This window comes from Cryptomeria japonica, chromosome 11 (assembly GCF_030272615.1).
Source record: "Cryptomeria japonica chromosome 11, Sugi_1.0, whole genome shotgun sequence".
NCBI lineage: Eukaryota > Viridiplantae > Streptophyta > Pinopsida > Cupressales > Cupressaceae > Cryptomeria > Cryptomeria japonica.
This window is the reverse complement of record NC_081415.1, coordinates 450,753,628-450,777,434: the sequence shown is the minus strand read 5'-3', so window position 1 is coordinate 450,777,434 and position 23,807 is coordinate 450,753,628. Positions and strand designations below refer to the sequence as shown.

The window sequence follows — 23,807 nt, the reverse complement described above, 5'->3', positions numbered from 1 at the left end:
GCACATCCAAAAAAGTGAAGTTAGAACGTTTCACAAAAGATATATACAAATTGTCAAAATTATTCTACCATATTGTAGAATTATTCTTCTAGATGACCCAAAATCAATCAAGTGAACCTTTTGGATCAGCTCTAACCCTTAGTGTCTCAAGTATTGCCTCGTGGTCATATTCACGAACTTTCTACAAATCCTTATTAAGAGGTCTACCACAATATTTAATCAAATGAATATTTGTTGCAACAAGAAGGTTTGAGTAATGAAAAATATGTCTATGTGTCTCAAAGTCCTCAAACAACCAGGCATTAGAATTTTTGATAGGGTACCTACATTTTATAGAAGGATAAGTTAATGCCAAAATCAATACAATGACTGATAAATAAATGAGTTTAAGAGGTCTCAATATAACTCGACACAACAACAATACCTTCTAAGCCATGTCCCTATCACAACAACAGGTCCTATTGGGTACTCAATACCCTCTCCATCAACCACTGTAGAAGTCAATTTCTTTTTGGCCTCAATACAACGACACAAAAATTAATATGTTCCTTCTTCGTTGTTCTCATCTACAATAACTACATATACATGACTTGCATTTAATAGAAGGATATAAGTTAATACCAAAATCAACATAAGTTAATACTAATAAATTGAGCTTAAAATTTATTTTACCCAAGTAAGAAATTGCAACCCTTTACCTGGTTCAACTATGTCTAATACATGATCAAAATCCACTGATGCTTCAATTTGGTTCATTTGTAATGCTCTACAAAGTTGATATGTATCTAGGGTTTGCAAAGGTCCACAAGACCATTGGTCAACCCACTCTTTTGATTCAAATTCATCCCACATAAAATGCATACACGAAGAGAAAAAGCATGCAATTTGTCTAGTATAAATAACTAGTGATGCTGCATTTGAACTTCTAAATGAATGCACGTCACTTGATCCTATAAGTGTACAACAATCTAGATAGTTTTCAATGTTAGATTCGCATATTAACCAAAAATATCTAGAAGCCATAAACTTATCTAGCTTATCTGAGATAGAGCCTTTCCCACCTCTTCTATTAGTCCATGTGTATATTTTGTTGGAGGTTTAATATCAATAAATTTAAAGATGGGGATATTATCCTTAAATTCCTATGAAGAGGGATCCAACTTGCATACTCTACCTCTCTTTTCCTCAAGAATAGTAACAACATTAAAGTTCCCCACAAGGGTCCAAAGATTTTAGGGAGCCAACAATTTTGCCAAGATTTTCAATTAGGGCATACACATTTGTGAACATACAAACTTCACTAGAATCTAGACAAGAAGATACCACCGACATTGCATGCTTGCTAGAAAGCCACCCAATAGGGAGGATCTTGCATGGGTCCGATAAATAGACTAGGCCACCAACACTTCCTTGGGCACTGATTCACTATCATTGCTCATTCCACCCCACTTTGGAAGCTATTTTAAACATGCCATCTACCATTAAATTTGGATCGTGTATAAATATAACATCGAGAGAATGCATTTTGATCAAATCTTAAACAACCTTTTGCCTAGGAGTGATGTTTAACCCCCTTGCATTCCATGAAAGAACTATCATTTTTGAGAGTTATAGAACTACAAATCAATAGGCTTGAGTATCTCTCACCCCACCAGATTCTTGCCCATCACTTTTAATTTATTTTGGTCTTTCTTTCTCCAAGCCTTAATAGGATTCTCCTAACCTCCCTTTTTAAGGTTCTTTTGTTGGATCCCTAAGGTTCATAGAGTTTTTCTACTTTTCCCTAATCCTTCTCCCTTATTACCATTGTCAAAGTTATCTCTATGTTGGCAAGACACATTGCACAGATGATCCAATGTTGTCATTGATGGAAACCAATGCTAATGCACCCATCTACATAGCTCAGTTTATTCATACTAAAAGTCAAATTGAGTTTTGGATAGGTCTAGTGAGATAGAACAGAGTATCCAGATGTATGCATTATTTTGGTTGGCAGTTCATTTTTGGTGAATATCTTGTCTTGTGAAGCTAGAGAAATATTGGTAGATATCTGGAGTACCTTATTACAGAGTCTTATTCTCTGGTGATGTTTGTTGTGTGAGTTAAAATATTTGGTGTGCAGGTTTTCAAGATGAACAGTGTGGTATGGCCGACATGTGTGAGAAATCATTGTGCAGATTGATTTTGGTACTCATTTGTGTGAGCATATGGACAATTTTTTTGGTCCGCATGATTATTTTGGTTCGGATTCAACCGACTTGGTATACATGTTTCATTTGTGTGTTATGTGTTTTTGGGCCGACGTGTAGAAGATCTAAATTCTTGTTGCAGATATATAAGAGCGATTGATATTATCATTTTTTATATCAGTAGTGGTGTGGAAAGTGGTTTGATCAAGTGTGTGCAATTTCAAGTGTGCAAGTAAAATATTTCTGCTCAGATTATTGAAGAACAATAGAATAGAGCAGTTTGGCAGAGCAATATGTGATAAAGAGTTTTGTGCTTAATCAAAACTGTACCTTGGCATTTGTAGATGTTATTTCTTAGTTCAAAGACTCTAATTATCTTTGTAATCATTTGTAAGACAGTGAGACTTATGGGTCTGTAGCCCTTATTGGATTTTGAGAAGTGAGCTCTAGGAAGTGTGCCTGAATGCATGTGCATTCCCCTCATGTAATATTTATATACTTCTAACAGAGTATATCAATATTGTGGGTCTCAATCCTACCATGGTTTTTCCCTTAATCAGGTTCACCGCGTATAAATCTGGTGTTATGGTGTTGTGTATATTTTCTTTATGTGTTTGCATCTTTCTTTTGTTGATTTGCATTAGATGGTTGAAGAATCTGATTAATAATGTTAAAAATTGCAAACATTGATTCACCCCCCCTCTCAGTGTTCATTGATTCCAACAATTGGAATCAAAGCCTAGTTCCTCAAAAGAAGCCTAACAGCTTGAGGAAGATCTGGGAAGGTGTTTTAATGGATTCTAATAGTCTTAGACAACAACTACTTGTTGTACTTGATGATCTTGATCAGTCCAAAGCCAAAGTCCAGGAATTGAAAGTGAATCTTAAGGATGTTGAAAATTTCATTCAGTCATTGAAGGAGCAACTAAATAGGTCCAAGGAAAAGAGAAAGGAGCTTGTTGATCAACTTAAGTAGAAAGAAAGCCAAAACATGGACGATGAAGCCCTGAAGGAAAAGACAGAAGATTGTGAGAAACTTCCTAGAAATAATGCAGTTCAGAAGAATGAGATGGAATCTATTGTGATGAAATTGACAAAGCATATTGAGGAGAGGAAGGAGAATGAGGAGAATCTTGTCCAGTCCCTGAAAGATAAATCTAAAGAATGTTGTAGACTTGATTGTGAGAATGGCCAATTGAATTTTGACCTGCGAGAATCCAGAGAACATGAGGAAGAGCTTGGAAAGTGGATCTTTCTTCTTAAATATGATCTTGAAACTATAAATGAGTACAAGGAGAAGTTCAGGATCAATTCGGCCAAGCTTAATGAGATGCTTGAAAGTCAGAAGAGTGAAGATGACAAGCGAGGACTTGGATTTGAGAAAGGTGAAAGCTCTAGATCTGGTCAAAACAATCCTAAGTCTCAACATTAGAAGAACAAAGCTAAAAGGTCTTTGACAAGGCAACCTAATGCTCATGAGATCAATGGTAACTATTTTGTTTGTAATAAATTTGGTCATATGGCTAGTCAATGCAAAAATGGGATGAATAATAATGGTCCATCTTTCTCTGGTCAATGTTTTAAATGCAACAAGTATGGTCATAAGGCAAATGAATGCAGAAGTATGATGAATAACTTTCAAAATAGAAGAATTGTCAGATGTTATGCATGTGGTAGGTTTGGACATGTTGCTAATCAGTGCAGATCAAGAGGAAATCAAGGGAACTTATGGCCTAGACAAGGAAATGTTGTTTTCTATGCTTGCAACAAATTTGGTCACATTGCAAAATACTGCAAAAGTAGAAATGTGAATAGGAAGGGTTTGACAAACAAGAACAAGGATGTGAAGGTAGATGATAAGAGCAAAGGGAATGTTAAAGAGATCAGAGATTAGATGAAGAAGACATGAGTTAAGAAGAGTGTTTCAGATACTGGGAGTGGGTCTGTACCTACTTCTGATGCTAGAACTTCATTTGGTAACTAAGCTAAGGCATCCGGCCTTGGGGGAAGTTTTCATGAAAATATTATAAACCCCCTTTTTGAGATCTATGCCTGATTCTGATAGGTTTTAGAAGTTGTATTTGATGATGACTAATCTATTTGAAGGATTTTCGGATGTGCTTGAAGGTCCAACTTTTTTTGTGTGTAGCAAGTCTGTGTATGCAAGGTATCCGGGAGTATTAGGGAAAAGTACATTTATTACACCTAAAAGTTAGGTATGCGAAAGATAACAGGTGACTTAATCACTTCATTTCTCACTTTGCATTTGAAGCGACAATGGTTAAGCGAGCTTTCAGAGAATATTTCAGTGAGTTCAAATAGAGAAGGCAATTCGACAAGGAACCCTAATCCGATGGTCAAGGTATTTATCAGTAAAACCTTTCAAGTTTGAAGTTTGAATTTTTGAAATGGTTGCCTCTGGAATTGCAACCCCACTAGTTGTAGACATCACTGAAAGGGCTCGACTAGACTTCAAGAAACATCCATTTATATCCATGGAGGATGATTCGAAGAGTGTATTCTCATATGTTCCACATGGTGTTTAGCATATTGAGGATGTTAAGGTTTTCACGCATTGCAATATTGAGGAGCTTGGAAGTACATAAATGTTGAATCTATACACCAAGAAGATGATTGATGAGGTTGGTATTTTGAATCCCGAATTAAAAAATATGAAGGAAAAGGGTTTCACACACTATGTCAAATTTCCAGCATTTGATGAACCAAAATGGGTCTGGTACATACTTAGCAGAATACATGATTAATTTATGTGATTGGACAAATCATACAAGATCACAAAGAGTGCTATTAGGGTTGTTACTGGTTTGTGCTCAATCGGTGACTTACCTACATTGAAGGTTGTGAAGAACCAGATGGTTACAGTGCAACCCAATCAAAATTTGATCGAAGAGCCATGACAATCAATGACATCCTAGAGTATGATGCTAATTTTTCTTCCATGGTGATAGGGTATAAGATATACCACTCCTGCAGGGATAATTATGTGTTCAAAATAGCTATTATGTCACATATGAAATGGTCAAGGAGAATAAGAAATATGACTTGTGTGAATTGCTCTGGAGTGAGCTAATAAAGAACCTGCAGAAAATCAAGCAAGACAAGAAGCACACATTCAAGTATGGCACCTTGATCCCATGTCTGTACTTTTACTTCATGAATGAAGTTTCGAGAGTGGGTCAGGTTCAGTGGGCATATGACACACCTGTGGTGGTACAGATCAGAGAATATTTGTATAACATTGGTGATGCCAAGGTCTGGAATGCTACTCTCTGGGGTTACTTCAAAAAAATTTAGAGTGCAATGCATGATTGGGAGAGGATCCAAAAGGAAATAGTTGAGAAATATCAAGACAATTTTCTTCATGGTTTACACTAACCAATGTCTGATGGAAGCAATTGAACCTAGGATGGTGTGGATCATGCCCATGGAGTATGAGGTTGAAGAGAACATTCTTGAGCTATATGCACAACATCTTCTTAGAAAACCGGTTGACACTTTTGAAGAGAGGTTTGAAACCTATGCTGAAAAGAACCTAAAACAACATAAATATTTCAAGAAGCCAAAAATCCAAAAGAAGGTAAGGAAGGAGGTTGAAGCATATTCTGAAAGCATTGAGATCACCAAGGAGGTGGTCTGGGAGGTAGAAAGAGAAACATCATATATGAAGAGCAAACTGTTAAGGAGAAGAAAGCTAAACTAGAAGCTCCTGCTCCAAAGCCTAGACAATTAAGGAGCTCTACACCCTCCTCCGATCCTACCAAATCATTCAAATCATCAACCATGCCATCCGAAAAAGGAGAGAAGAGGAAGACAGTAAGATTTGTGACTATGAAGGATGATGAAGAGATGGAGTTTGATGATGCAGTCAAGGAGGTAAAAGCCAAAGTAGCTAAGGCCACTAAAGTTGCTAAGGAGAAGCCCTTCGGTGGTGAGAAGCCTAGCAAGAAGACAAAAACCTCCAGAATAGATGAGATAATCAAGCAAGAAAAATTTACAGTTAAACCTCCTATGTCTTTTGATGAAATAATGAATGTGGTTGTAAAGAGTGGAAATTTGAAGCTAATGACTGATTGGTATGACAAGTTTCATGATAATGGTAAAAGGACTTTAGAGGAAGCTATTGTTGAGTATTAAAATGTTTATAGTAGAGCTCTAATAGAAATAATATCTCAAATACCTAAGGGCTTGTGTGATATTTTGGAGATGAGGAGGAGAACTGCTAATAAGGAAGAAGAAATATTAAGGGAATATGTGTTGGTAGAACTCTGCCCTGTAATTACAAATGAGGAGATTGCAAGAATTCTAAAAGTGGCCAAGAATGAGTTTAGAAGCAAGACTAGAGTGAATAAGATCATGATTGGCAAAACTTAAGAATCTATTGAGGATACAAAGAGAATCTTGAGGAGATAATTGTTTCATAATCAATACGAGGTTATTCCTGAGAAAACTCGAGATGATGTTGCTAAATATGGTCCAGAAACTCCTTCTATTTCAAAAGTGCAGATTGTGTTAGGTCCCGGAGACAATTGAGAGGGGGGGGGGGGGGGGGTGAATCAGTTGTCTAATAAATTCAAACCAAAACAACTTAACCAACTTAATGCTTAATACCAGTAAACTAGTTAAGTATGCCTATAGACAGTGTTAACAATTAATTGCTATACCAGTAAAGATTAATGCATGAAACATAAACATAAAGTTATCCACAACACATAACACCAATATTTGTACGTGGAAACCCTGCAAGGGGAAAAACCACGGTGGGGAACCTTACCCACAATCAGATGATACTACTGTAGATAGTAAGTGTACATAAATGGGGTCTGCACATGCAGAAAGGCCAACAACCTAGAGCTCACTGCTCAATCACAAAATGGGAGTCACACTGACTACAGTTGGATAGTTAAATCCAATAAGAATGTACTACACAAAATAACATCTTCATATGCTAGATTCAGTACCGGTGTAATGCTGATATGCTTCTACAAAAACCTAGCTTCACCTTCAAATGATGTCTTCATGTATACCTCTTCTTAATCTCGCATATACCTTCTCACAATTCTTTTTCGCATATCCTATTCGATCTTACAAATAAGATCTTACATTTATACCATAACCTAAGACCAATTTTAGTAGGTCGGCTCTACAAGATATTACAATAAAAACTTTTTACAAATAATATAATATCTGATGCAATAACCGATTAAATATGTTGGTTTAATGCATTTTAGAACAATAATAAATCATCTCCATAGCGTGCCATGCTGATTTGGAAAAGATAAGCCTATCGGTGTAACCCTAGGTAACCTTGGACCTATTTACCGGTAAAAGCAAATATGCAAATATGAATATACCAATGATTAATTCTTCAAAACAAAGTGTCCACACGATGTCTTTGACATTACCAAGTGTCTTCCATATCATTCCAAGTGTCGGTGATCATTATATCCTTCCGGTGAACTATATACCAGTAATTGTGCAATAGTTACTTGCTTGCCGGTGAATGTTGCTGGATCTCCAAAGTGCTAGTGTTTTAGTAGGTATTGACATCAATGACAAAACCATACCAAAATACCAACAATCTCCCCCTTTGGCATTGATGGCAACACAAGATGGAAAAACCATCAAAGTGCCAAATACCAAAAACCAACAATCTCTCCCCCTGGGAGCAACAAAGATTTTCAATACCAAACTCTCCTTAAAAGATAATGTGTTTTTCCATAGATATCTCTCCCCCTTTGACATCAAATGCCAAAGTTACAAATATCAAGTTCATATACAAAATACCAATCAATTCAATAAACCAACTACTCCCCTTGAGAAGTAGCTTCCTCATCAAAGGCCGAAGTAAAAGATTTGTCTTTTAATTCTACCGGTTGATGACAATCATCAATTGTCTAAGTCTCTACCGGTGGTGGTATGACTCCAAGCTGATCTCTGAGATATTCAAAAGTCTCCTTAAGCAAAGGTTTTGTGAAAATATCTGCAAGCTGTTCTTTAGTATTCACATAAACCAGTTTTATCTCCTTTTATTCAACTTTTTCCATTAGAAAATTCAGTTTGATAGAAACATGTTTTGTTTTAGAATGTAATACCGGATTCTTAGATATATCAATTGCTGCAGTGTTATCACAATATATAGTAATAGGTTCCTTGCATTTTACCTTTATGTCTGTCAACATTTTCTTAAGCCATAGTACTTGTGTACAGTTAGTTGTTGCTGCAACATATTCTAATTCTACTATTGATAAAGATGTACAACTCTGTTTCTTACTCAACCAAGAAACTAATCTCTTTCCAAGAAAGAATGTTCCGCTGGTGGTGCTTTTTCTATCATCCACATCTCCTGCCCAGTTTGCATCTGTGTCTGCACATAGATCAAAATTTTCATCTCTAGGATACCATAATCCAAGATTTGCAGTGCCTTGTAAGTATCGAAAAATCCTTTTTACTGCTGATTCATGATTTTCTCTAGGATTACTTTGAAATCTAGAAACAATACATACTGCATTCATAATATCAGGTTTGGTTTGTGTCAAATACAGTAAACCTCCTATCATAGATTTGTATCTAGTTGGATTAACAGGTGTAGATTCATCCCTTTGAGATAATTTGTCATTTGTAGTCATAGGTGTGCTTACCGGTTTAGAGTTCTCCATCCCAAATTTCTTTAGTAACTCTTTCAAGTACTTGGATTAACTCAAAAATATACCTTTGTCAGTCTGTGAAATCTGCAATCCTAAAAAGAATTTTATTTCTCCAATCATAGACATTTCAAATTCTTGCTACATTTTAACAGAAAATTCTTTACATAATCCATCTTCTCCTCCAAATATTATATCATCAAAGAATACTTCTATAATCAAGATGTCATCATTAGTTATTTTGTAATATAAATTGTTGTCTGCATTTCCTTTAGTAAAACCAATCTTTAAAAGATACTTATCCAACCTTGCATACCAAGCTCTTGGGGCTTGTTTCAATCCATACAGAGCTTTTCTTAACCTGCAAACCATATCATTGTCATCTATCAAAGAAAATCCATCAGGTTGTTCAATATAGACTTCCTCTTCAAAATCTCCATTCAAGAACGCACATTTAATATCCATTTTATAAACTTTGTAGTTCTTGTGAGCTGCAAAGGCCAAGAATAATTTGATTGCCTCAATTCTAGCTACCGGTGCAAAGGTTTCGTTGTAATCAACTCCTTCTTTCTGAGAATATCCCTTACACACTAATCTTGCTTTATTTCTGAGAACCTTACCATCTTCATTAAGTTTGTTTCTAAATACCCATTTGGTTCCAATTACATTTTTATCTTTAGGTCGGGGAACTAATATCCAAGTATTATTTTTCTCAATTTGTTCTAATTCTTCTTCCATAGCTTTAATCCAAAATTTATCTTCACATGCCTCATTAACAGATGATGGTTCAATTTGAGAAATAAGACATACCTCTTCATTTGCCAATCTTCCTCTTGTCATAACTCCTTTAAATTTGTTTCCAATTATCTGATCTTCAGAATGATTCAATTTTACATACCGGGGTGTCTTAGTTTGCTGTTGTTCTTCAATTACTATGGAATCCTCTGATGGTGCCAGGGTAACAGGATCTTCATTCTGTACCGGTGGATTTAGAGTAGGTTCATTTGTCACAATTTCTGTTGCCGATTCAGAGTCTATATACCTTGAATTTCCTCTGAATTGTTCATCAATCTTTACATTTGTACTCTCAACAATTTTTTGCAATCTCTTGTTAAAACATCTATATGCCTTGCTCTTAGATGAATAACCAAGAAATATTCCTTCATCACTTCTAGGATCAAATTTGTCAATATACTCATCTCTTCTAATATAACATTTACTTCCAAAAATTCTGAAATACTTAAGAGTAGGAGTATTACCAAACCATAGTTCATGAGGGGTCTTACCGTTTTCACCTTTGATGTGAACTTTGTTGAATGTATAGACCGCTGCGCTGACTGCTTCTCTCCAATATACATGTGGTAAATTTGCTTCAAATAACATACTTCTTGCTGCATCTAAGATAGTTTTGTTTTTCCTTTCAACAACTCCATTCTGCTATGGTGTCTGAGGTACTGATAGCTATCTTCTGATTCCATTCACTTCACAGAATGTATTAAAGTCCTTAGATGTGAATTCTCCTCCTTGATCTGATCTTAAACATTTGATTTTCTTACCGGTTTCATTTTCAACCATTGCTTTGAACAGTTTGAACTTTCCAAGTGCTTCTGATTTTTCTTTGAGAAAAGTAACCCAACACATTCTAGAATAATCATCAATAATTAGCATGAAATATCTATCACCTTGTAAGCTTTTAGTTCTAGCTGGACCACATAAATTAGTGTGAATCAAGTCAAGAGCATTATTGGATTTTTCTAGAATACTTTTGAAACTAGCTCTAACTTGTTTTCCAAATTGACATTCCTTACATATTGTATTCTGAGGTTTCACAATTTTAGGTAGATCTCTAACTGCCTTAGAAGTACTGATCTTTACCATGCAATCAAAGTTTACATGACATAGTCTCTTATGCCATAACCAACTTTCATCTATATGTGCAATCAAGCATGCCTTTTCACTGTTATTCAAATGAAAGATATTACCTCTAGTCTGATTACCGGTTGCAATTTCCAAACCAGTTCTATTCATGATTTTGCATTTTCCATTCTTAAATTGTAACTGAAATCCTTTCTCAACCAATTGACCAACACTCAAAAGATTATGCTTTAATCCTTCAACATAGTAGACATTGTCAGTGTTATGCTTACCATCAAGAGATATTGTACCCTTACCTTTGATTGAACAGGCTTTGTCATCTCCAAATCTTACTAAACCTCCATTGTATTCTTGAAAGTTCAAGAATTTACCTTTGTCTCCTGTCATATGATGTGAGCATCCTGAGTCAATGATCCATTCATCCTTTACTTCAACTTTAGCTGCTAGGGCTTGTTCTACCAGTTGAGCAGTAGGTGCCAGTTGATCTTCTGTTATAGCAACAAAAACCCATCCATTATCTGTTGGATCCTCATCAGAATCATCAGTCACACCTTCATCAACAATGTAACAAGATTTGTCTTTGTTCTTCTTAAATATGTATCTCTGATATTCAGGATTAGGCTTGTATGTTCTTCTAGCTTCTTCTCTTAGTCTAGCATGTCTATCAGGGCATCTCGAAGCCATATGACCAATCTTATTGCAATTAAAACATTTAAAGGGTGCTTTACCTTCATACTTACTTCCAACTGGACCTTTTGGCATTTTCCTTGCAAATAGTGCTTCAAGTTCTTCAAGTTCTTCATTCTCCTTCCTAGTTTCTTCAAGCTCTCTTGCATAAAAGGCTTTCCAATCTGATTTGTCAAATGATGGAGCAGATGATGTTGATGCTCTAAAGGCCAAATCTGTCTTTATAGTAGTAACAGGACCAAATTCCTCAATTTCAAAAGCTGAAAGTTTTCCAATCAATGTATCCCTAGTTACTGATGTATTAGGCATTGTTCTCAACTCATTTATAGCAGTAACCTTCATTTTATATGCCGGTGGCAATCCTCTTAAGATTTTTGAAACAATTTCATTTAATCTTTCCATAAAAGCATAAATCCTTTCATCTTCTTCTATTTTCAGATGTTCATACCTGACTCAGAAGCTTTCAAGTTTTGCAATCTTGACTGTGGAATCTCCTTCATTCAGTGTTTCCAAATGATCCCAAATAGCTTTAGCAGTAGACCTATCTGATAATCCCATTATTTTGTTGATCTGATAAAGCGCTCAAAAGTTATTCTCTTGCTTTGCAATCATTCTCCTCATCTTTAGCTAAGGTAGTTGGAGCAGTCTGACCAGCCACAACAACGATATAGCCATTCTTTGTAACTTCCCAGATGTCTTTACCAATGCAATTCAGATGTGTCTCCATCCTGATCTTCCATATCCCATAGTTGGTTCCATCAAGTTTAGGATTGTCCTTCCTGAAATAATTAGTAGTCATTAGATCTCCTCAAGTTGTTAAACTTCTGCAAAAGAGGACTAGGCTCTGATACCAATTGTTAGGTCCCAGAGACAACTGAGAGGGGGGGGGGGGTGAATCAGTTGTCTAATAAATTCAAACCAAAACAACTTAACCAACTTAATGCTTAATACTGGTAAACCAGTTAAGTATGCCGGTAGACAGTGTTAACAGTTAATTGCTATATCGATAAAGATTAATGCATGAAACATAAACATAAAGTTATCCACAACACATAACACCAATATTTGTACGTGGAAACCCTGCAAGGGGAAAAACCACGGTGGGAAACCATACCCACAATTAGATGATACTACTATAGATAGTAAGTGTACATAAATGGGGTCTGCACATGCAGAAAGGCCAACAGCCTAGAGCTCACTGCTCAATCACAAAATGGGAGTCACATTGACTACAGTTGGATAGTTAAATCCAATAAGAATGTACTGCACAAAATAGCATCTTCATATGTTGGATTCAGTACCGGTGTAATGCTGATATGCTTCTACAAAAACCTAGCTTCACCTTCAAATGATGTCTTCGTGTATACCTCTGCTTAATCTCGCATATACCTTCTCACAATTCTTTTTCGCATATCCTATTCGATCTTACAAATAAGATCTTACATTTATACCATAACCTAAGACCAATTTAAGTAGGCCGACTCTACAAGATATTACAATAAAGACTTTTTACAAATAATATAATATTCGATGCAATAACCGATTAAATATGTCAACTTAATGCATTTTAGAACAATAATAAATCATCTCCATAGCGTGCCATGCTGATCTGGAAAAGATAAGCCTGCCGGTGTAACCCTAGGTAACCCTGGACCTATTTGCCGGTAAAAGAAAATATGCAAATATGAATATACCAATGATTAATTCTTCAAAACAAAGTGTCCACACGATGTCTTCGACATTACCAAGTGTCTTCCATATCATTCCAAGTGTCGGTGATCATTATATCTTGCCGGTGAACTATATACTAGTAACTGTGCAATAGTTACTTGCTTGCCGGTGAATGATGTTGGATCTCCAAAGTGCTAGTGTTTTAGTAGGTGTTGACATCAATGACAAAACCATACCAAAATACCAATAGATTGTTGATCAGGCAGAGGTGAATGATTCAAAAGGTGCTAGAGATGAGGATACTGTGGATAAGGGTGAAGAAGAAGCAGGTAATGATAATGAGGTTGAGGATACTCAAAATCCTCTAGCTGACATTGTTAATCCTTCTGAGGCAACTAAGAAGACTAATGGGGAGAAGATAGCAGAGAAGGAGAAGGCCGAGGTTAAAGTTGAAGTTGATACTGAGGGAAGAGACATTGTAGAGATAGTGAAAGGTAAGCATATCGTTAATGATCCAAATATTGTTCAAGGCCCAATGAACCTTGCCTCTCTATCCCCTATTCAGAAGCTTTAGTTAGCTTCATTTGCTCAATCCAAGACTAGTGAGGATTTGTTGAAGTCCCACACAGAAGACAGTGATTTGCTTACCCTTGCATCCAATGTTCTTGAAAAATTTATGCCCACATTTCAGAAGAACACATCTGACACTCCATCCATATAGCTCAAGAGTTTGATAAATTTTGTGGACACTCATTTTGAGTTATTGGAGAAATCTACTGAGGTGAATCTCTATAGTGAGTTTAATGCAAAAAGGCTTAGGATATTGAAGAGGATGATTGTTGATGATAGAGCCACATTAGATGCTCGTGTCAAGAGTATGCAAGATGCATTATCCGAAGGTGGCAACATTTACAAGTCATGTCTATCATTATCAAAGTTCACTAAGGATATTGAGGAGAAGTCCAAGGACCATGAGGATCAATTAGCTCGAATATCTCAGTCACTTGATCCTTTGTTAGTTTCTATGAGCAGTCAAGAAGATCAGGTAATACCCTTACTTGAAAAAATCAGGAGTTTGAGCCATGAAAAGGATAGAATCATTAGCAGAGTTGGATAACTGTGGAGTCTCATTGCTCCCAAGTTGGACATTATGCTAAGTTCTCTAAAGGATACTCAGGCTGCCAGTGAACCTTCAAACCTTAAATCTATAGAGACGCAAGCCTATCTGTTTAGTGCTCTCATATCTATCTTGGAGTGCCTCAAGAAGGGCTAGGATAGCCATTTGAATTCATTGAAGAACTCTTTTGCATATATTTTTATTTTTTTGTAAGTAAGGACTATGTGTATATATGTATATAGAATTTTGGTTTTTATTTTGACATTTTGAACCCCATCTTTGCCATTGATGTCAAAGGGGGAGAGTAGAAGAGTTAAAAATGTTTAATAAGCTTAGGGGGATTCCTTTGGAGTTTTGCAATTTTGGATTTTTGGTAGCAGTGTATAGTGTTTTGGCTTTGGTCCGACACTTAGTCATTTTTTACTAAGTGTTGCCATCAATACCAAAGGGGGAGATTGTTGGCAAGAGATACTGCATAGATGATCTAATGTTGTCATTGATGGCAACCAATACTAATGTAGCCATCTGCATAGCTCAATTTGTTCATACTGGAAGTCAGATTGAGTTTTGGATAGGTCTGGTGATATAGAATAGAGTATCCGATCGTATGCAGTATTTTGGTTGGCAGTTAATTTTTGATGAATATCTTGTGTTGTGAAGCTAGAGGAAGATTGGTAGATGTCTGGAGTACCTTATTCCAGAGTCTTAGCCTCAGGTGATGTTTTTCGTGCGAGTTAGAAGATTCGGTGTAGAGGTTTTCAGGATGAACAATGTGGTATGCCAACATGTGTGAGAAATCATTATGCAGATTATGTGGATTGATTTTGGTACTCAGTTGTGTGATTGAGGCATGTTGTTAGACAATTTTGGTAGCGTATGGACAATTGTTTTGGTCCGCATGATTGTTTTGGTTTGGATTCAGCCGACTTGGTATACATGTTTCATTTGTGTGTTATGCATTTTTGGGCCAACATGCAGAAGATCTAATTTCTTGTTGCGGATATATAAGAGAAATTGATATTATCATTTTTTATATTAGTAGTGGTGTGGAAAGTGGTTTTGATCAAGTGTGCACAATTTCACATGCGTACGTAAAATATTTTTGCTCTGAATTATTGAAGAATAGAGCGGTGTGGCAGAGCAGTATGTGATTAAGTGTTTTGTGCATAACCATAACTGTACCATGGCATTTGTAGATGTTATTTCTTAGTTCAGACACTCCAATTATCTTTGTAATCATTTGTAAGGCAGTGAGCCTTTTGGGGTTATAGCCCTTATTGGAATTTGAGCAGTGAGCTCTAGGGAGTGTGCTTGAATGCATGTGCATTCCCCTTGTGTGATATTTCTATACTTTTGACAAAGTATATCAATATTGTGGGTCTCAATCGCACCGTGGTTTTTCCCTTAACCGGGTTTCCCACATATAAATTTGGTGTTATGGTGTTGCGGATATTTTCTTTATGTGTTTGCATCTTTCTTTTTTTGATTTGCATTAGATGGTTGAAGAATCGGATTAATAATGTTAAAAATTGCAAAACACTAATTCACCCCCCTCGCCTCTTAGTGTTCATTGATTCCAACACTTTATTCCCACCACCTCTTTTCTTTCTAATTCTATGACACTTAGAACCTCTTGAACATTATTAGTAATCATTTGTGTAATTGAATAGTCAATAATATGAGGGGGGCATCGCTTAGAGTTTCTAGATGACCCCTTCAGTAGTAACCTGCATGCCTTTAGGAACCCCATCAAGCTGCTCAAAATCATCTAAAACCTCAAAGTGACTAAATATTCCTTTCTCTTGTTTGTCCCTTAGAGTTCTCTTTTGGCCTCTATCTTTGTCGTAAGGCTTTACTGAAATAAAACCCTATGTATCCATGTCCTTGTTTGTCAAAGGGCCTTTTACTTTATTAACCTTAGGTAGTTTATGAGGAGGCACATTTGGCATGGCCCTAGCTAAGGCTACTTTTGGAAATTTTCTTTGCAAATGCCCATAGTCATGACATAATTTTTATTTGAATGGAAGGGCTTTATAGTCCAATTGTATCCAAGATGCCAAACCAAACTAAATTTCTATAAAATTTGGTAAAGGCTTATTTAATCTAACTCCACACAAATACAGGCATAAGTGATTACCTTTTTATCTGTCATTTGTTGTGAAGGTCCAACTGGCTTTCCAAGCAACAAAGTGATTGAGTGAACAATGTTATTCCTCTAGTATTCTAGAATGGAAGTTGAGGTAGCCCGACCCACACGAGGACTCTATAAGGAAGCTCCTCAAACCCTGCATTCCATGGTTTAATTGATAGACCAAAGTAATTATAGAAGTATGACCCCCCATCAAAAATTTTGTTACAATTTGTAATGCACAAAAATACCACCATAAAAAAATTATTAGCCACTACCATCACTTTAATATCACCTTCTAGGTTCCATGTGCTTTGAATTGAGGATTCCAAGAAAGGGAGAGAAGCTTTCATGCCCATGAATTTACAAATCAAAGCATGATTTGATAAATAAGAGACATCCTCAACAACATTTTCTAGCTAAACAACTAAGATGGTCTATCTTGGGACTATTCTAGACATCCATTAACCTTTAGAATTCGAAGCCCACCAACCAAAGAAGTCTCACCATGAAAATATTTTTAATGGAGATTACTTGCATTCACAGTAGAAGACGAGTCTCCACTCAACACGACTTCGCAAAAGGACGCCATCAAAGGACTTTAAGCCACAAAGTAGGGCACACAAAACCCCCAAAGGAGAAAGAGAAAGCACAAAATAATACTCTCCAAACAAACCCTGACAACAAACAATAAAAAAATCCCTTCTTGCAGCCAATCACCCAACCCCGAAAATTACACCTCTTTGCAAACCCTACCACAATAACAAATATACAACTCTTGAGAAAAATGGAGAAAATCCATCGCAAATAATGTTTGTAACACACCCACTAACAACAACCATATTTCCCCAAAACCGACCCCTCATGCAACGCTAATAGAAGAAAGAAAAAAACACATCCAGGGCAAAGAGCCCTAGCTCACATAGACAAAGCATAACTGTGTTCTCCTCATTCTCCCCTCTTTGATCTATTCTTTAATCATCCTTAGACAATGTCAAGTTAATATGTATAATGTTAATTAATATTAAATTATTATTAAGATACCATTATATTAATATGTTTTAATATATTCTTATTATTATCTTTTTATATTTTTTATATTTTCATTAACTCTTTACAAAAGAAAAAAAAAACTTTTAATATCAAATTATTGTTATTATATTATTATATTTTTTATATTTCTATTAAGACTACATTTTTTTTGGTAAGTAGTGCCAAGGGGGTAGCTCTCATAACATAAACGAATCCAAAAATATAATAAAATGCATGCCCTTGCCATAAGGTGTACAACAAGAACAACATGAAGGCATACAATAAAAAAAATCCCTACCCTAGAGAACAAAATGCTAAATAATGTTGGTCTAGATTGCCTCTATGCCAAGACGTATTCTCTCTATCTTCTATTACCCCTTTTCACTAAAGACCTGAGCACCATTTGATGATTGCTAGTTGGAGATTTTTTCCTCTTAATCAATCTAACCATGAGCAAACTGGGAGGAATCCATAGAGTTTTGATTCACTCCTTCAAAAGGAGGTACTCATCTCGAGTCTTCTAACCTCACCAAATCTTTATGGACGTCCGTCATGGCACCAAGATCAAACTAAACTAGAGCATCAAAGGCCATGATCAAAGAATTTGAGTGCATGAATCCTACTCTTCTTGGGGAAGCCATTGCAACTTCTAAAGGAGCAGTGTTGTTGGATTCCAAACCTTGAAGAGTGTTAGAAGTGAAGGAAGAGATCTTTTGGAGCAATTCAATAGGGGGGCCTCAGTGGAGTGCAAGGTAGGTTGCAAAGAAATTGTGTAATTGATGGTCTTCAACACCAATCCACCAAGTGGGAGTGGATCAAGAATTCTAGTTTCCTAACCTATAATGTTTTGATTTTGAGCAAAAAGGAGTGAAGTGCTTTGTTGAGTAACATTATCCACACTTGAAAGTAACCCTTTTGTAGTCTATTGGTTGCCTCCAACATCTCTTGCCTACTTTCAAAGAGATCTTAGCTTAGAGGCCTGTGGAGAGATACATCCCCACATAGATCAGAGCACAAGTGGTACTTGCATAGTTGATTGTCTCCTCGGAGGCACATAAGTATTTACCCAGGGCATTGCCTATGGTCTGCAAATAGTCCAACTCCCAAAACTGGATCATAAGGTAAGGTAATTGGATCCAAAGATAGGCAAAGTACATCTCTGTGTGTGAGGATTAGATGAAGGATACCAGACCTTCATACATAAAAAAATCACTTTGAAACACCCACGGGCCCTTTTTTAATGCCCTGTCTTATCCTCTTCAGATTCAAACTCCAGGATGATGAAACCCCTAGCACAGGAGAAAATAGTAATTTCATCTTCAAGATAGTCCTATTAAAGCTACATTATTATTATCATTACTATTTTTATAATATTATCATATCATTATATTTTTATTTTATACTCGTTCTTATCCTTATTCTTGAAAAGAAAGTGGATTTTATTTAGGGGCATTTCAATTCCCATAATTAATAATATTATTTCTAATATACTATTTTATTATATTTAAAAAAACATAGACATATATTTTTGTCTTTATATATGTTTATTAAGAATATTGATGTATTAATATTGTAATTTAAATGATATAAAGTTAAAAAATAATAGAAAATATTTATATTTTTCATACATTTAATTTAAACAGCTCAAATTAAATAGTTCTAATTTTTATTAAAGAACGGTTTTATACCCATATTAAATATAATACACCAAAGAATGAACACACTCCACATACCCTTACTAAGTGAAGTGTGATTGCTACTATAATCTTTATTAATTTAGACATTATTGATTAGTATCTTATATTCAAAGTGCAATAGTTGAGAACTCCGGAACTATCGGCCCAAATATACTTAAAACTCATCAATTATGATGGATAAAAAATAATCTCTGATAAAATAGATATATTGCGGCATATCCATAGATGTACAAAAAGCTCAAAGGAAGCTCAACTGTAAGTGTTAATGAAGGGAAATGAAGTTCAGTTGGACGAGGTTAACAGGGCAGTGCAGAGCAGAGCAATAGTCGCGAAGCCGCAGTCGCTTTAAGCGTACCCGGCTCAGGAAGGTTGTCCAGAAATGTGGAGTTGCGCATCCTCAGAATATTTCAGCTTTGCAAGTATGTTAATTTTTTCCACTCTAAGCGCAGATTCCAAAAATAAATGACAGGATATCAGCATCTGCATTATTTATATGGCATCAAAAAAACAAAAATTAATTACATTTTCAAGACAACCTATAATAAAATTGATTGCACTGCGTTTGCCACCGCTGCACTTCGCATTGCTTTAAAATCCAAAACTTTAGAAATTCCCACTGAAGAATTTCAGGGAAGCCACGAATCTTCTAGTATACATGTTCCACTTGAAGAGGTGCAAAAGAAGGGAGATGAGGATATTTTTCTTAAAAATTCATACTCTCATGGTCATCTCTTACAAGATTGCATCTATGGTAAAAACCTTGCAAAAGGAAAGAGAACGCATGCGAACATGATTAAAACTTGTTTCGAAGCGGACCATTTTCTGAGCACGAGGCTAGTCATTTTTTATGCTAAGTGTGGTAGTTTAGAAGATGCACGCCAAGTGTTTGACAATTTGTCAAAACCAAGTTTAATGTCGTGGAACACATTGCTTACAGAATACTCTCGGCAGGGCTGTGAGGAGGAAACATTAAGACTTTTTAGACTACTGGGAGGAGTGGATGGGTGGGCAGATGACTTTTCTTTTGTTAGTGTTTTGAAGGCTTGTTCTGGTTTGAGGGAGATTCGATTTGGGAAGCAAGTTCATGGTCACATTGTGAGAAGTGGGCTTGTGTCAAACTCTATTCTGATGACAACCCTTGGTGACTTTTATGCCAAATGCTCGTGTTTGGATGATGCATGCCAAGTGTTTGATGAAATTTCTGTCAGAGATGTAGTTTCATGGACTGCTATAATTTCAGGATATATGTGGCAAGGTAATTGTGAAAAAGCATTGGCTTGTTTTAGCGAAATGCTGCAGGCTGGCATAAAACCAAATACACCCGCCTTTCGCAGTGTATTTAAGGCATGTGCTGGTTTGAAAGCCCTGGAGCAGGGCAAGCAGATTCATGCCCAGATGGTGATAAATGGATTAAATTTGCATGTGACCTTGGGAAATGGCCTTGCTGACATGTATGCGAAATGTGGATGTTTAGAAAATGCACTCCTTGTGTATGAGAAGATGCCTGAAAGGGATGTGGTCTCATTTAATACAATGATTTCAGCGTATACTCTACAAGGGCATGGTGAGGAAGCAATTAAGTTATTTTCTCAAATGCAACAGACAGGAATCAGGACAGATGAGTTCACACTTGCCGGTGCTCTTGGTGCATGTGCTAATCTGGCATCCATGCAACAAGGAAAGCAGGTCCATGCCTGCATAGTTAAAAAAGGATTTGAGTCGGATGTTGTATTAAAGTGCACCCTTGTTGATACATATGCAAAATGCGGTAGCATAGACGAAGCCCGACAGGTATTTGATTTAGTTCGCCAAAAAGATGTTGTATTATGGACTGTAATTGTCACTGCATATGCGAAACATGGGTTTGGAGAAGAAGTTATTGGACTCTTTGAAGAAATGAAGCGATTAGGGATGAAACCTGATCATGTCACCTTCTTGGCTGTTATGACTGCTTGCAGCCATGCAGGCTTAGTCGATGAAGGTTGGCACTATTTTCATTCTATGACTCAAGACCATTGTATTGTGCCAAGGGCAGGTCATTATTCCTGTATGGTTGACCTCCTTTGCCGCAGTGGGTGTTTGAATGAGGCACATGATTTCATCCAAAAGATGCCAATTAAACCTACTGTTACTGTTTGGGGAGCTTTACTGCGAGCCTGCCAAGACCATGGCAATACGGAACTAGGAAAACTTGCAGCAGAACACCTGTTTGAGTTGGATCCACAAAATATTGGGTGTTATGTGGTATTGTCAAATATTTATGCCAATGTTGGCAAGTGGGGGGATATAGTTAATATGAGGAGAACAATGAAAGATATAGGTACAAAAAAGGAACCTGGATGCAGCTGGATTGAGGTCAAGAATAGTGTGCATGTATTTTCTGCAGGAGGTAGTTCACATTCACAAATAGAGGAGATCTATGCCATGTTGCAGAAGTTAGCCGGGCAAATGAAAGAAGCTGGCTATGTTCCAAACACAAAGATGAAACTGAGTGACGTGGAGGAACAATAGAATCGCATACAATCCTACACCTGGAAGATGCTGGCACTTGAGGTTGTTACTAGCATACATCCATTTAAAATACCCGAATGGTCAAGAAACATCATTGGCTTGTGATGTCCAGCAGGGCCGCCCCCACCAAAAATAATGTTCTTTTTCATGAAGGCATGCAATCATATTGATGTATTTCCTTTACTTACATAATTCATGGTTGATCTCTGTCCTCTATGTAGCTGGGAATCCCATGCGTTAGAGGAAGACATCATGACAATTGTTTACATTTCCAGTTTTGGTATGTCGGAAATGTTAAGGATTTGAGTTGATTCTACCATTGCAATGGCATATAGAACCTTTCGGGGATTCATTACTGATATTCACTCATATTTATATTAATATGAATGAGGAATGGAAAGGAAGTGATTCAGGGCTTCATATCTGCTCCATTGTGATATTTGCATGACCATTGTTACAAGGTCAATTGTGCAGTCTTTTTGATTCTGAATAAACAGTTTAATATTTGTTCCTGATTGAAACATTCAACGCAAGATATCTGCAGATTCAAGTTCTCACAGAAATGTGCCCTTCCAGCTTCAGCACTAAATTTTCTTAGAAGAACTTTAATAAGAGACAAAATTGCAGGATGCTTTGTGAATAATGGTGCCTTCTTTACAGGTTGTAAGCTGTTCCTAAAAAGAAAGTTCTATAATATGGAGCTTGGTAAATAGCATTTCCCATCAGTAGAGAAGGATTTTTGCCGAATCATACTTCAGCATAAAAATAGTGTAACCTCTCTTTGAAGTTGTTTGCATTTGCAAGAGAAAGAGATGGAAATCATGGTCAAAACTTTTCAAATACCAGGGTGTGATTACAATGCAGAATACTTTTGAAATGTCCTGCCCTTTTCCTAGCTGAGTCGGCCCATCAGCTACTAAAAGGTGTTTTCTTACACCATACTGATTAATAAATATTGCAAAATAAATATAAATAAAATAAAGTAAATTTGAAAATGAAAATAAGGTGTCACATTTTGGGCCCTAGAACCCTAATATATTTTCTTCTGGGTGTTAGACATTTGCATTTAGAAATTTTTTAAATGATTTTGGAATTCGTCCAAGATTGTGCTGCTAGGACACAAACCCTAGCAGACATCAAGGTTGGGACAAAACCCTGACCTTTTATTCTATCAATTCTTTTCACCTTAGTTCCATTTTCTGATTGCAGAGTTTAATCTTGTTAGCCTAATAAAGAATCCGACATGTGCTGGGCGCCATTGCTAGGGCTCCTGGTTGTCCTAAGTACCAAGGAGAAGAGTTATATCAAACTGTAGGGGTAATTTTGGGGGTTTCGCTTGAAGATTGTAGGTCTGATCACCATTACTGGAGCTGCAAATTAGGGTTTGATTGCTATTTTTGGCTTTGTGATTAGGGTTTGGAATGTTAATTGCCCTGGGTTGTAGGTCTGTGGGTTGGAGAGGGTGTGCTACAGTTCCCAGTGGAAGTCAGTGAAAATATGCAACAATATCACTTCATTGCCCATCAGCAAAGCTGGTTATAGGATCTAAATAAGTTGTGCAGGTCTGAACTGTTTCCAATCAGTCAATCCTACGCTCAGTGGGCACCTGTTGCGATAGACCTCTCAACAGCAGACATATCATTTCCAAAATGATTGCAGATCATTAAGGACTGTATGTAAACATTTATGAATATCTATGTAATCAATAAAAGACTGTTAATGCTATAAATTCCGACCTGCATTTGTTTGTTGTGCATTTTATTTTTCAGTTTCAAATCTAGAAAATTATTTATAAAATGATTATGTTCACTAGTGAATAGGGGTGTTTTAGTGACGTATCCATCATTAACAAAAATCCTTTATTTGCAAATTTTCTGCATTTTTATTATAACCATTTGAGCTAACCAAAAAACTTAGATCCAAGGTAAGAGGTCATCTCAATGGTATTAGAGTCACCTTTATTGTCAACCTGTGAGGTTGTGGTAATGCAGATTCAACCTCTAGGAGGTCATTAAGAATAAAAACAAAAAACTGGATAGAGAATTTCAGTCCACTATGAGGGAGTCAATGGTAGGATTGTGAGGACTTTTAGAGGAACGAATCAACAATGGAGTGCTAGAAGGTCTAATTCAGATGGTGCTAAAGGAAGTCATGTTGTGACGTTTTCACACATCACCCCATTGCAAATGGAGACCCCCTACTTTTTAGGCCCTTTCGGTCTTTTGGCTTTGTTTTTTG

General features: G+C 36.4%; 1 protein-coding gene across 1 annotated transcript; it reads left to right on the top strand.

Annotated features, from left to right (window-relative positions):
• The first annotated feature begins 19,470 nt into the window (after positions 1-19,470).
• LOC131041405 (pentatricopeptide repeat-containing protein At3g24000, mitochondrial) lies at positions 19,471-21,989 on the top strand. The gene has a single exon (XM_057974476.2). It carries the CDS (start codon positions 19,521-19,523, stop codon positions 21,567-21,569), a length of 2,049 nt encoding a protein of 682 aa, XP_057830459.2. The 5' UTR covers positions 19,471-19,520; the 3' UTR covers positions 21,570-21,989.
• Positions 21,990-23,807: the final 1,818 nt, after the last annotated feature.